Here is a 15,984-nt window from a genome sequence, read left to right as displayed (position 1 = left end):
ACTTCTCCTGTAAAAAAATAACGGTAAAAATATGTTACTAAGCAATTAACAGTAAATGAAAGTAATTCTAATCAAATCCATGTTGTCGTGAACATCATTGGCTGCCCAGCAAACTCGCCATGTTTGACCCACCATCGGCGTCATTACTAGCCCACAATCGGCTGACAAGCATGATTCAATCCAAGTCTTGCTCACCGTTTAAGGCATGGTCCAAACTTGGCAGCCGTTTTTCGAACGGCGTTTGGCCGTTGCTTTTGCCATTTTATTTTTTATGCTACTTTTGGTTCATTTTGTTTGTTTTTAACATTTATTACTATTTTTATAAATAGCCAATACTTAAATATACGCGAGACTTCAACTCAGAGACTTTTGGGAGACATTTGGGAGAGATTTTAAAGTAAAACGAGTCAGAAAGAAAAAAATGAAGCGGGGTGATGTTTGCCTACCGAAAAAAGTCGCATGGGTGATATAAAATGGAATGTGGGGTATTTTAAACTATAAATATACAGTCATTATAGCAATAAGTTTTATATTACCAAACATTTTTATTTCAATAAAATTGTCTTGCAATACAATACATATAAAAGTTCAAAGTTAGCGAACGCTTAAACTTCTACCATCATTTCAATTTGATGCTTGCATGAACAATATCTATATTTTTCTGCCTGTCAAGCTGTACCTGATAGATTTAGTAATAACAACCAAGTATCCCAAAAATACCCAAAAGTAAAGAAATCGTAAAACAAGTATAAAATTGTAACCAAAATAGCTAAAAGTAAAGTTGTAAAATAAACCATAAAAAGTTAACAGAATATTTATAGTTACACAAATGTAGCTACAAATATTATGTATTTCAATAAAAGATTTCAATACATTAAACACGTTTTACTTGCAAAGGAATAAAGCAAAATCATAAAAGAAAACCACCATTACTATTTGATATCTTCATGTGCTAACGCTTAATACAACTTGACTTCCAATGTTACTGCGATCTTTTTCTCCTGACTCACAATATTGTGGCATCTTCATTTTACCGTTTTACACTATTATCTTTTTTCGCTCTTGAATACATTATTAAACTCACATCATTAATTAATCAAGTTCTAACAATTAACTCAACCACGTCGCTTTTTATAATATTAATACTATAAATGATATAAATATAAGATAAATAATATAAAGTATAAATGATTTGAGATCCTTAAATCATATTATTAGTATAACATTAACAAGTCATAGATTAAACCTCGTTGAAATATAACATTTGCCGAATGTTATACCCTATGACAATATTCATTATTAAATAGTATAACCTATGATAGTGTAATCTATTAATATAGTATAACTTATGACAATATATTACATAATATCATAATATTTGGTTTTATTTTAAAAGTAAGTAAATATTTTTTGAGGATTCAAATCATTTATACTTTTTTATTATCTTCTTAATATAAATACTGTAATTTAATAGTGTTAGTGTCGTTCCACTTTCGTTTTTAAAGTAGTTTCTAGGCTTTTCTATACGCGGTTTTTCTACGCAGTCTTTCGAGCAAGGTCTGCAAGCAAATTAGAGCTGATAAGTTCTTAGTTTCAAGACGAATTGATGTTGTTCATTGATTAATTCAATAAAATTTTTAATGAATGTTTGTTTGTTGTTTGTTGTTTTTATTTTTCTAATTTTTATAGTCTGTTTCCTTTTCTTTAAATAAAATAAGACTGCTATTTGCGGACATGTATGTGTATTTACATAAAATTGCGTGTATTTCAGTATATTTTATATTTCTCTGTATCTATATGTATATTTTCTCTTAGATAAAAAAAATAAGGTATAGAAAAAAGTAAAAAAAAACTCTGTTGGAAGTTGTCAAAAGAATGTTGTGTTATGCTTCTTTATAAGGTATCTGAATATATATTTATATTTGTTCTTAAACGGTTTCATCTTTTTTATTACTTTAGATAAAAATATACTGACTGACATTGCCAAAAAAATATGGATAAATCCTAAATTAAATTGTTATAGGTTTTTATTTAAAAAGTTTTTATTTTTAATAATAATAATAAATTATTTTAATTTTCGACCTTAATGGTAAACCAGTGGTTAAACTAATGAATTAAATTGTAGAGGTTTACATATCATATATTCTAAAGTAATTGCATTTGATTTTTTTTTAATATATTGCTTTACATTACATAAGGTATTTTAATTTTTTTTCTTTTTATTTCTTTTAAATAGTTAAATAAATTTGTTTTATAGATAAGAAACTAAGTAAGATTCAACATTATGTTTTTTTGATTATTAAGTAATATCTTTGTTATTAGGATTGCAGGTTTTTGCTGGTTTTTACTTGAACATTATTGTTTAATAGATATGTTTACCACTTTGTAGATATGTTTACAACTTTAGACTATTAGTATTTTGATACTTTTAGTTTCTTTTTTTTTTCATTTCTTTTTCTTTTTAAAGTAATGGCGATTTATCAAAGTTGTTTATTCTATTCTTATGTTCACTTAAAATAGTAGTAAATAATTTTAGAGAAAAGATCATAACTCTTGAATATCTTTTGTGTTTATTTGTTACTACAGTAGTAATACCACTGTTAATATGTTTATTGATAATAGTGAAATTTAAATGAATGATATTAGGCTTAAATAAGTTATTAGAAGAAATACTATCAACTTAAAAATAATTGATAATTTAGTGAAATGATTAGGCAAGCTGAAATTAATTGTCATCAAAATGTAAGAAATGCTGCTCGGTAAAAACAAACTAATTTATATCTAAATTAGAACATCATGGTTAGATGAGTTGAAAGTAATAATCACATAAATGAAAGAGATTGGCCTAGACGAGATAAATCATTCTCAAAATTTACGAAATGCTGCTAGACAAAAAGAATGTATTGTATAGCAAGAAGTGATACTATTCTAGATTATAATTATTTAGGAGAAATGAACCAGATCTGTCAGCATTGCTGTGCTAAAAATTTTTTTAATGAAGCACATTTTTTATATTACTATAATAGAAAGGAAGTTTTGCTTCCATTTTCACTATTTCCGCAATCTTTACAAGACTCACAGGAAATTATATATATCATAAATCCAATATCAATTTTTTAAAATATATTAGAATTTAATATGCCTGTCTTTATTTTGCTTTATTTACTGATAATGTGGTTTAACCTATGAATCATGGGCCGCCATGTTTTAAAATATGTGGTCAAGTTTTTCATTGTGTAGGTAATCTTAGGCCAGATCAAGATATTTCCCCAACATTATCAACTGATTATCTCTGAACCACTTGTAGCAGCAAATTTTAGAAAGCAATAACATCGCAATCAACTTTGTTTACATAATTTAATGTTTTATTTACAAACTATAGTTAGTGAAGTTGCAGTTGTATTCGTTGGAGAAGATGGCGTTCCACCTGTTTCAAAGGAAGTTATTTACCCAAAAGGTCATTTAGTAACAAAAAGATCTGGTAAATCAAATTTTTTATTACTTTTGCCTGCAACCCACTATAGTGGTGTGTGGTAAAAAAAATACAAAAATTTATTTTCAAATTTTAATTAATAGTTTATGATAGGTATGTTTTCATGTGTAATAGAATAAATATTAATAGTTTATAAAGTATAATATGTTCAAAGCTTATCTATGTTTATATTCTGTTTTTTTATTTTATTTTAAAGTTTAAAAAGTTGTGTTACTTAGCAGTGCGTAAAGCAAGATTGTTATCTTTGCCAGTCGAGAAATGTTACTAAGTTGTGGTATTACTTGGCACTATAAAGTGCTGGGTGGTATTAATTTCTGTTAATTATTTTTTACTAAAGACACTTTAGAACTAAGACTAAGAATAAATTTTAATATAATCAGTATCAAAATATAAATAGTAGAATTTGTTAAGCTACATATCTTTTTCTTTTTTTTTTCTTTTTTCAAAGTTACCAATTATAATTTCTTGGACCCATCAAATAAATGATAATATTTATATTTTAATTGAAATTCAACCTTTGGTATATCTACTTTTTTTTATACTCAACTTTGTTTCTCATTACTTTCAGATATTCTATGATATCATGACTGATGATTTAAAGATTATTATAATAACTTTTTTTATGACTGTAAAAAATTAGACTATTATCAGATTTGTTATATATATTTAGTTCTGATATTAGTCACCGCATTTTTTTACGAATCAAATTTTATTATATTTTCAAATAACTGATTATTATTATCCTAAAACAAAATGATTATATATATATTTTTTGAAGTTCAAACATAATTGTATTCGTTTTTTTTTTCTAGTTGTCATTGATTTATTAGTTTACTCACTAATGAAACATGGTTTTAATTTAGTAAATTCATATGATATGAAATTTACTGTGTTAATCATTATTCACAGTTAAGAAGAAATTGGGATTTTAAAGTATTGAGGTAAAAATGATTTTGTTTAGTGATAACATTAAAAAGCCTTTTTTTTAATGGTTAATTGTGCAATAGCTATTTTGTGCTAACATATATTTTTTTTGCTGGTGTCATTAAAAATGTCATTGTAACTTTTTTTTAACACAGTGCCTTTGAAACACAGTCTGTCTCCTCTCTGTTTAACGAAAGTTTATTAATAAAGGAGATCACTATTGGAACACTCTGTTATTACTAAGCTCTCATGTTTTTTTTGGTACCGTAATTGATTTTGACCATGTTTAAAAAATGTTTTACGAGTCACTAATTCATAGACAATAATAAATATAGAAAATAATGCTCCCCTTTATTAATAAACTTATTTATTCTAAAATACAATAATAAATCTGTAAAATAATGCTTTTGTAGCTTGAAATGATTTTTTTTTACTTTTGGTATGGGTAAGTTGTACTTGGTTTTCCTTCTCTGGTGCTTGCTGTTATTAAAAAGAACCTAATACCTAAAATTACGTGGTCTTTACTAAATACCAAGACCAATAAAAGCTTAAGGCTACTATTGTTTCAATTTTTACGGAGGAGAGCACAATACTAAACTAATTAAAACTTTTATAGCGTTCTTCAGCGAAAAAACCGGACAATGGCAGCCCAAAAAGATGAATTAGTATTTTATATTTTTCAGATAATATATCAAGTCAAGTTGTTATTTATTTATTATTAACCCGTATTACGGGTTGCTTACTGCTAGTAAACTATAAATAAACTACTATATACTATAAATAAACTTGAACTTACCAAAAAGGCCTTCAGCTTCTTCTAACTGCTATAAAGAATAAAACAAAACTTGCTTAAAATGTTCTAAATAGACTAAAGACAAAACTGAAATACTTTACTAAAAAAGAAACATTGTACAAAAAAAACTTGTTTTTTTTATTGTTTATTTAAACATAATCATCAGGATTAGATAGAATAGCTTTTTTATTTAATATTTTTTTATTTACTTATAACTTCAGCTGTACCAGTCACAACAGGTAACTTAGTACATTTATTTTGCTACTTGAATTACATTTGTTACTTAAATTTTCAAGCAATAAATATTCTTTAATTCAACATAATCGTCAGGGTTATATAAATTTTTATTTGATAATTTATTTTAGTTGCTTCTGGATCAACTTTAAGTAATGAAACTCATTAGTTCATATTTTATTATAGATAAATATAGATAGAAAAATGTTAGGTGGAAATTTTTGTAGATTTGAGAGCAGTAAGTTCTTTTCTAAAGGTTCTTTCTATTTTTGGATTAAATCCACTATCACTACGTTTGTTCTATCTTTATATAAAGTACTCTAATAATTTTTATCATTTTGGGGTTTGTTACTTTTCTATTTTTTATTTAATAAAAAAACAAGCAATAAATGTCTTTTTCATTTAACTTCGTCGACTTCATTATCCGATAACTGAATAATTTTCTTTCGTTAGTTTTTCACTTGGGTAAAACATTTTCAAAACATTATAATAGCGTCTTAATTTTTTTAGATAGCAATGAAGTATTAAGTAAGTTTGATTTTATTATTTAGATTTTCTTTTTCACTTTTTTTAAAAAATAAATTAAATTAAAAATGTTTTTTCTATTTTAGATCTGAAGCAACAGCTTGGTAAGCAAGAATATATTGTATATATAACTAAGTATATATATCATTAATTGTTGGTTATATATGAATATATTATATTGGTAATATATTTTATATATATATATATATATATATATATATATATATATATATATATATATATATATATATATATATATATATATATATATATATATATATAATATATTAAAGATTAGACTAGACTGTTATATTAAAAATTAGCCTATTAATATTTAGAATCTTTATTTGTTGGTTAAGTTTCTCTTTTAATTTCTATTATTATTTTTTTTTTTTTAGTTCTCCTTCAAAGGCGAGTTGGTAAGTTAGGCATACTGTTTTTAATTTAGCTTGTAATTTAGTTTGAACTATTAATATTTTGATAAAGTCTTCACAACTTTTTTTTTTACTATTTTTTTAAATTTTTCTTATTTAAATGTACTTATGTTATGTACTTATATACATGTACTTATGTAAAAAAGTTCAAATGTTCATATATTTACAAATTTTTTCGATCTAGATGAGTTGTCAAATGGCAAAGATAAAATTTCATTCAAAATGTCTTTTGTACGTGTTTTTATTTATCTTTTAGCAAGCAAGAAGAATATTTAAGTCTATGTTTTATTTTTTTGTTTAGATAAAACACCAAACGGTAATTATAAGTTCTTAATTGCTATAATATTTGCTTGATTATAAGTAATACATTTTTTTAATTATAATTTTGCTCTATCAGTTAAAATTGAAATTTTAAAATTCAGTTAAAAAAATATATCAATTTTTATTTTTATTTTTAGAATTTACGTATGAAGATTATAAACCCTTTCGGCAAAAGAAGCCCGGGCCTTTGATCCATCGGTCATTTTAGAGGTGGATTCAGTATGGGGGGTCTGACCACCCATCATTTAGATGCGGTGGCCAATACCCCTAATACAGGGGTGGAAGGTCCGGTGGATAATTAAAATCTTTCATGTCTACAATTTAAAAAAATGTTATTTGTAGACATGAAAGTATTTGTGTGTATATATGTATATATTTGTTTTTTGTAAATAAATTTTGTTTTTTCTTTTGTGCAGTGTGTGTGTGTGTGTGTGTGTGTGTGTGTGTGTGTGTGTGTGTGTGTGTGTATGTACATTTTTTTTCTGTAAATAATTTTTGTTCCCCTACAGTAAGTGTAGGGTAGAGTAGGGTAATATGAGCATCTTAAGCGGAAATTGGAATATTTTCATATATAATTATGCTGGTCCAAAATTTTTGCGAATAATCAATTTTTAGGGATATCTATTCATGATTCACTTAGATATTTAGAATTTTATTAAAAACACAGAGGTTTTAAAAAAGTAGCAAAAGTGCTCATATTACCCAGAGCCGTGGCTAGGCTCCCCCATACCCCCTAACTGGGGGGGGGGGTCAGCATTTTTAGGGGCCCTTTTTGTAATTTGAAATTATTTTTTTTGTATTTTTTATAATAAGAATATTTGAATATATATATAGTTACTGTTACTATTAATAAAAAAACATGGCCTTTTAAACACAATATTACCAAAATTAAGCAAGCGTGAAAAAACCAATAATATTTTTCATGTAGAAAAAAAAGGAAAAAAATGTTTAACTCCCGAAGTCCGAATTTTATGAAAAACGCGAGCTTTATAAAAATCTGTCAAACCGTTAAAGAGAAACCATTAAGCAGCAGCCAATCGTGCAAAGAAATATATTTCTCTAATTCGCATATTTTATTAGGTGCGAATATATTATTATTTGTATTTAGATTACATATTTCAATGTTTATTTATTTATAAATTTTAAATCGTTTTTTATTTTTGGCGATTCACAATTTATCTTGGTAATAATTTATTTTATTACTATGCTATATGTTATTAATTTTGCTTTAATACTATGAAATAAAAAGTCTATTATTTGTTTCAATTAAATCATACTCATTGTTTTTAAAGAAACAAATGTATAGCATTGGAAAACTGTTACACTTAGCATTTGTTTATTTTAAAGTTCAAATGATTATAAGGCCATTATCATTGAACTGATTTTTTTGTTATTATTATTGTTATTATTATTGTTATTGTTATTATTATTATGCGTTGTTAGTTTTTTATATAAAAAAAAAACAAAAAAAAAAACAATGAAGGTTTCCAAAAATTTATAATTTATATTTCGATTGTATATCACGATATAATTTTTGGTATGAAAAAAGTGAAAAGTGGTACCACTAAGAGAAGAGAAAAAGCTACAGCCAGGGAGGAAATCGCAAATCACCCCAAGCTAACACATTTTTTGAAACCATTAGTTCAGACTAGAAGTGTTTCGATACCAACAGAAACTACAAATAATTCTGATTGTCATTATTTGAATACTAGAGTAGAGTCAGATAGGTTGATATGCGAGTCTACGTCAAATGCCATAACAATTCCGCCTATTTTTCTCAGTGATGATCCTTCTGAGTGGCCAGATAATGTTTCTGACGCACAGAGGTGTGACATTGTTAAACGTGGTTTCAAAAAGATCAAAATTGGTTTTCCATACAATTTAGAAAGAAGACGATTTTCACTGAATTATTATAACCGGAAGATGAAGAATGGAGAAATCTTTGAACGCACATGGCTCATATATTCTTTGAACAGCAATATAGTGTTTTGTTTTTGTTGCAAACTTTTTGGGATAACTTCTTCACCATTCCGGCAAGGAATGAACACTTGGGAAGGCTTGTCAAAAAAACTTAAAGAACACGAAACATGCAGTGCACATTTGAAGTGCTTTGAACAATGGATGACTTTATTTATTGCTTTGTTACTTTTTTTTTCTTAATTAATTTATTTTTCCTCAATTTTGGTAAAGCAGGCATTTGGCAAATCAAGCTACCATAGACGAGAAACAACAAAAGTTGCTTCATAAAGAGCGGATATTTTGGAGGGCTGTGTTAGAAAGGATACTAGACATTACCTTATTTCTTTCTGCAAGAAATCTTGCATTCCGTGGTTCAGACACAGCCATTGGTTCAAAGAGCAATGGAAACTTTCTTGGGGTGTTTGAATTACTGGCTAAGTATGATACCGTTCTCAATGAGCTTATGCAAAGAATTCAGGACAAAGAAACCAAGGAGCACTACTTGAGCAATGACACACGAAACGAGTTGATTAGAATTTTAGCCAGGGAGATTGAATCCAAAAACCTTTCTAAGATAAAAAAGGCAAAATACTATTCTATTATTTTAGATTGTACGCCAGACGTTTCGCGCAAAGAACAAATGAGCATTATTCTGCGATCAGTAACATGTACTCCTGGAGTAAGTATCGATATTTCCGAAAATTTCTTTGGATATCTCACAGTAAATGATACCACTAGAAAAGGGCTTTTCAATGCATTTTTAAATCAGGCAAAAAATTAGGATCTAAATATTTTAGACTGTCGAGGTCAATCTTACGATAATGGTGCTAATATGAAAGTAAAAGTAAAAGGTGTTCAAGCAAGGTTTCTGGAAATGAATCCTAAGGTCTTATATGTTCCATGTGCTAACCATTCACTCAATCTTGTTGTTGTTGATGGTGCACTGTCATCCATCAGTGCAATTTCTTTTTTTGGTGTTCTTTCAAGGTTACACACGCTCTTTTCATCGTCTCCTCGATGGGAAATTTTAAAATCATGCGTGGCAATTTCAGTCAAACCACAGTCAGATACCAGATGGGAAAGTAGAATAAACTGTGTTAAACTACTTCGCTTCTATTTAAAAGAAATCTAAGAGGCACTTGAAAAATTGGAAGAACATGCCTTAGAAAAAAGAGATGGGGCAACAGCCACAGAAGTACGAGCGCTGACAGATTATATTAGAACATGGCTTTTCTTATTATCAATATTTATTTGGTATGACGTTTTATTTCAAGTTAACAAATCAAGTAAGCTGCTTCAGTCTTCTGCAACATCGCTCGACATATTAGCTAGTGAAATAAATGCAACAAAAGCGTTTCTTTATGAGTATCGCGAAAATGGATTTTCTGACGCACGTGTTAAGGCATCAGAAATCGCAGAAGTATTGGGTATTAAAAAGGTTTTTTCGATGGTGCGTTCACGAAAAAAAAATCGATTCATTCATACGAGTGTACCTGAACATCAGTATAAAGCAGATTTCTTTTTGCCACTAATTGATATGTCAATTGCATCAGTAAAAGTGCGTTTTGAACAGATCAGCATTGTCATGAAGCTTTATAACTTTCTTTACCGATCTGAGAGTCTTATCAAAGCTTGTAATGAAAATTCTGTCTGCTTATTGCAAAAATTTGCAAAAAAAGCTTGCTACATAGATTCTGAAAATTTGGAATCGGAGTTAAAACGTTTTGTCATAGTTTTAAAGGAGGAAAAAAATGCTCTCCTAAAATCTGCATATGACTTCCTAAACTGCACCTACAAAGAAGAGCTGCAAGAAACTTATCCCAATCTAATTATTGCGTTACGAATCATTCTTATTTTACCAGTTACTGTTGCAAGTGTAGAACGTAGCTTCAGCATATTAAAACTAATTAAAACATTTCATAGGTTAGTATAAATAACCTTGATTCATTATACATAAATACGTGTAGCTTTATTTCTTTGTATTTTTAAATAGGTCAACAATGGTCGATGAACGTTTGTCTTCCTTAGCAATGCTGTCTATTGAGAACGAGGTTGCAAGAACATTAAGTTATGAAGGCATAATAAATGAGTTTGCAAGCATGAAAACACGTCGCAAACCCTTTTTTTGATGGTTTGCGACGTACTTCTATTATCTGCGTAATGCATTTACAGTAGTTAAAGGAACTCTTAACTAGTAACTCTATATCAATTTAACAATTATAAAATATGTCTAATTGAATTTAAGCGTTAATTTGATTGCATTTAGTCTTATGAACGGCGACGTTAAAATATGTCAGGTACCCAGCTGTTTTGAAGTAATCTGTAAAATTTATCCGCTTTTTTAGAAAAAAAAAAAAAAATTGGGGCCGTAATAGCTAGTTTTTTTTTTTTGGGGGGGGGGGGGGCAAAACCACAAGCCACGGCACTGCCCAGACCACTTGGTAATACGAGCACTTTAATTTAGATCAAAATAATAACATTAATTAAATTAAAAAATACCAAACTGACAATTAGAACAAATTTTTTTTTATCAAAAACATAATCTAGTTTTTGGCATAAACTTAAATTTAAAAGAAAAAGAGCTTAATATCTCCTACTTCTGTTTTTTAAATATATTTTGCTTTGCGTAATTTCTGGACAATCCCTTACCGTTATATATTTAATGTCTGTTTTCTGGCCTTTTATAGTTACATGTATATAGAAAACATGTATGTTAATATTTACTGTAATGTGATCCTACAAATATCTTAAGCTATTTGCTAATGCTTTGCGTAATTGTTGTGATATTATTGTTGTAATATTTTGTGTTGATAGACAATTTGGCTTACTTTCCGGTTGGTGTCTATCTTTTAAAATGATTACAGGTAGTTTCACTAACTGCTTTTAATCATTCACTAAATACCAAGATAACATTTGATATTACTACAGTACAATTTTTATACCTCATACTTAGTGTTATTAATTATTTTGCTCTTTGAATGAGATTAGTTAAATGAGTTGGCTTTTCATTAAAAGATATTGGTTTCAAAATTAAACACCATCGTCAAAATGCTCTGCGTTAAGTAGTTTTTAAAAATCGGTTTCTATTTTGTTCTATTTTAACTTTTACTAACTTCTTTTTTAATTTTTACTAACTTTTCTATAACTTCCTGCTAATATGGATGCACGTAAATTTTTAAATATATGTTTAATCATCGTCCCTTTCGGTAATAATTATTTTTAACTATTTTAATATAGTTTTTCTTTACAATAGGCTCCTCGGTCCTGTAGATGGCGGCTGATATAACTGATTTTGAAAAGTGCCTTTAATGTTAATTGTTTTTTAAGAAAAATTTGTTTTATAAAGGTTTATATATATATATATATATATATATATATATATATATATATATATATATATATATATATATATATATATATATATATATATATATATATATATATATATATATATATATATATATATATATATATATATATATATATATATGTTTGTTACATATTTAATTACATATCATGTAAATAAATTTGTTTAAAAAAAAAAGTAAACACAAGTTTAAATATACTTTTTACAACTGTTTTATATGGTTTTAACATCTGTTTCATAATCTTTTCAGCTCATTATGCTGGGTGAATAAAAAAAATCAACTCCTTTTACTCAGCGCTTTTAGACTAATTGCTCACCTTTAAGTGAATACAATTATCAATTTTGCTCAAATCTGTATTCACGTAAAGCGTAACAATTACTTCAAAAATGTCGAGTAAAAGCAATTGCGTACTTGAATAAAAGAATATCTTTTCATACAAGTTGACAAGTTATATATTAATAAGTTATATTAACATACAAGTTAAGGTATAATTTTTGTGAATATTTATTTTTTAAGCTTCACTCATCACTCTTAGAAAAATAAAGAACAGTTTAAAAAAAATAGAAACTATTCAGTTAAAAGTAAAATTAAGAGAAAGAAAAGGCAAAATATATTCCTGATATTTTACCTAAATAATTTCTCGCAATTTCAAAACAAGACTTGGATGATCTATGCATATAATTCAATTCATATTTTAACATGACGATTTTGTTGTTATTTGCGCATATAATGTTCGAACGTTGCGAATTAAACTTAACTGTAATCTGTATCTTTAATGAAGTTTAATGAAGGTTAACTGTATCTTTAATGAAGCTTATAATTTAGTTGAACTAAAAAGAAGCCAAGAAAAATAAAAGTAAGCAGAACTAAAAAAACAATAAATTTATATTTCGTTAGAGAAAACAAATAAAAATTAAATTGTTATTAATAATTTATTTACTAATACTTTTTTTTACTTTTTTAATAACTAAATAAAACTTGGATGATTTATGCATATAATTCAAGTCATATTTTAACAAAACGATTTTGTTGTGATTTGCGCATTTAATGTTCGAACGTTGCGGAATAAATGGTTAACTGTATCTTTAATGAAGCTAACAGTTTAGTTTAACTAAGAAGCCGAGAAAAATAAAAGTAAGCTGAACTAAAAAGGTATTAATAAATTTATATTTCATTAGAGAAAACAAATAAAAATTAAATTGTTATAAACAATTTATTTACTAACCCGTATTACGGGTTGCCTACTGCTAGTAAAGTATAAATAATTTGAGATCCTCACAAAATATTTACTTACTTTTAAAATAAAATAAAATATTATGATATTATGTAATATATTGTCATAAGTTATATATAAATTATATTATTTATTTTATATAAAACAAATAAAATAAAGTATAAATGATTTGGAATCCTCAAAAAACATTTACATACTTCTAAAATAAAATATATGTGCCACTACAATTCATTTTGCTATAAAAGATTTCTTATCATTCATTAATGGATTCCAGTGGCGGATCCAGCATTTTTTGATCTTTGAGATAGCTAACTTCCAGACATGGAGCTAACTCCAAACATTTATATATTTATACTTATATCAAATAATGAGGGTTTGCAAAAAATTGCGATGATTGGAGGCTGGGAACAAAAAGCCCCAAAAATTTTGCTACACCTACCCCAAACGTGAGAGCAACAAGTTGATGAAATATTTTTTGTACTATTCTTAACTAGACTTATATTCATTAATAATTTTTAAGTTTCATAGTATTATCTCTCAGCGTTCAAAAATTATGACCATATAAAAATTACAACCCCCTCAAATTGAGGGGGGTTTAAACTTTATATGGTCATAATTTTTGAACGCTTAGAGATAATACTATGAAACTTAAAATTTATTGACGAATATAAGTCTAGTTAAGAATAGTACTAAAAATATTTCGTCAACTTGTTGCTCTCACGTTTGCGGCAGGTATAGCAAAAATTTTAGGGCTTTTTTGTTCCCAGCCTCCAATCATCGCAATTTTTTGCAAACCCTCATTATTTGATATAAGTATAAATATATAAATGTTTGGAGTTAGCTCCATGTCTGGAAGTTAGCTATCTCAAAGATCAAAAAACGCTGGATCCGCCCCTGGATTCCAATAAAATTATAACAAATAGAAATCAATAAAAAGTAATAAGGAAACTGACATTTGTTAAAAAGTTGAAGATGGCGAGTTTTTATAAAAGAAACGTATGTGTAAACACAATTTTTCTTTTCAATTACAAACATGGTTTAAGTCAGGGTGTTAAAAAAAGTTAAATAGTTAGTGTGCCCACTTTTATTTCATTTAAAACATTATTTCCCATTATTTATATTAATTAGAGTTAATAGAAATAATGGGAAATAATGTTTTGAATGAAATAATTTCTCGTATAAAATTATGTAAATGTTTTTCAATTTCCTTAGATTCAACACCTGATGAAGGTCATATAGATCAATTAACATTAGTTTTTAGATATATTGAAAAAGATACACCAGCGGAAAGATTTTTGGTATTTATGCCAAACCAAGGCCATAAAGCTCAAGATATGTATGATGGTTTAATAAACTTTTTAAATAAATATGACTTAAACATAAAAAATTGTAGAGGCCAATCGCATGATAATGCTTCAGCAATGAGTGGGAAATATAATGGTCTCCAATCAAAAATTCTAAAAAATAATAAACTAGCTTCCTGGATTCCATGTGCTACACATTCGTTAAATTTGGTAGGAAAAGCAGCAGCCGAGTGCTGTACTACTGCAGTTGAATTTTTTGACTTTTTAGAGCAGTTATATGTATTTTTTACGGCATCAACAAAACGTTATGAACTACTGGTTAAATCTCTAAGTTTAGAAAATACCAAAACCCGTATCCATGTACCACAACGAGTTAATACTACATGCTGGTCATGTAGATCTGATGCAACAAAAGCTCTTATACTAGGCTATAAACAATTTAAAAGTACTCTAATTCAAATAGCTGATGACTTTGAACAAACAACAAAAACGCGTTGCGATGCAAATTGTTTATACAACAAATTGTGCACACTTGAAACTGATATTTACACGGTTTTTTGGAATAATATCCTTGAAAGAGTAGATAAAACTAATAAATTACTGCAAGATACGACATTAGACCTTAATACTGCAATATCTGCTATTAAGTCTTTAAAGAATTTTGTTCAAGCTAAATGTGATAACTTTGATCAATATGAAAAACAAGGAGCAGAAATTTCGGAAACAACAAATTATTTGAAACACCGTAAACGGCAAAGAAATATCCATTTAAATCCAATAGATTTTTATGAAACACCCGAGGTAGATTTAACTTCTTCTCAAAAATTCAAAATTCAAAATTTTTTACCTGTAATTGATACGTTTATTTCTAACTTGAATAAACGATTGTCTGCTTATGAATTGGTATACCAACGATTTGGCTTTCTTCGAAAAATAGAACAACTAAGTGACCAAGAAATTGAAAATGAAGCAATTAAACTTGTTAAAATTTACCAGGATGATACTGATGAACACTAAGGAAACGAACTTATTCAATTTAAAGAATTTTATAGACATTTTAAAGATGAAAGCAGTGAATTTCACAATATTAGTCAAGAGCATTTAATGTATAAAATATTAATTAATAAGGAAGTAAAAGATTGTTTTCCTAATGTTGAAATAGTTCTTCGTATTTATCTTGTTATTATGATTACAAACAGCAGTAGTGAAAGATCATTCTCTAATTTAAAGCACATAAAAAATAGATTGCGTACTTCTATGGACGGAGACAGGCTAAATCAACTAGCGATAATGAGCTCTGAGTCTGATATTTTAAGAAAACTTGATTTTCAAAACGCTATTGATAAGTTTGTACTAATAAAATTAAGAAAAGTTCCCGGCATTTAATTTTAATAA

At 27.3% G+C, this 15,984-nt stretch overlaps 2 protein-coding genes across 2 annotated transcripts; both read left to right on the top strand.

Annotated features, from left to right (window-relative positions):
* The first annotated feature begins 473 nt into the window (after positions 1-473).
* Positions 474-10,812, top strand: LOC136088264 (uncharacterized). Its single transcript, XM_065811949.1, has 9 exons — positions 474-485; positions 1,816-1,829; positions 2,323-2,330; positions 3,383-3,481; positions 8,274-8,829; positions 8,915-9,362; positions 9,465-9,765; positions 9,958-10,606; positions 10,677-10,812. Exons 1-9 carry the CDS (start codon positions 474-476, stop codon positions 10,810-10,812), a joined length of 2,223 nt encoding a protein of 740 aa, XP_065668021.1.
* A 3,615-nt stretch (positions 10,813-14,427) lies between these two features.
* LOC136088263 (52 kDa repressor of the inhibitor of the protein kinase-like) lies at positions 14,428-15,606 on the top strand. Its single transcript, XM_065811948.1, has one exon. It carries the CDS (start codon positions 14,428-14,430, stop codon positions 15,604-15,606), a length of 1,179 nt encoding a protein of 392 aa, XP_065668020.1.
* Positions 15,607-15,984: the final 378 nt, after the last annotated feature.

This window comes from Hydra vulgaris, chromosome 12 (genome assembly GCF_038396675.1).
Source record: "Hydra vulgaris chromosome 12, alternate assembly HydraT2T_AEP".
Classification (NCBI taxonomy): domain Eukaryota; kingdom Metazoa; phylum Cnidaria; class Hydrozoa; order Anthoathecata; family Hydridae; genus Hydra; species Hydra vulgaris.
Note: the sequence above shows the minus strand (reverse complement) of the source record. Positions and strands in the feature narration are given on the sequence as shown.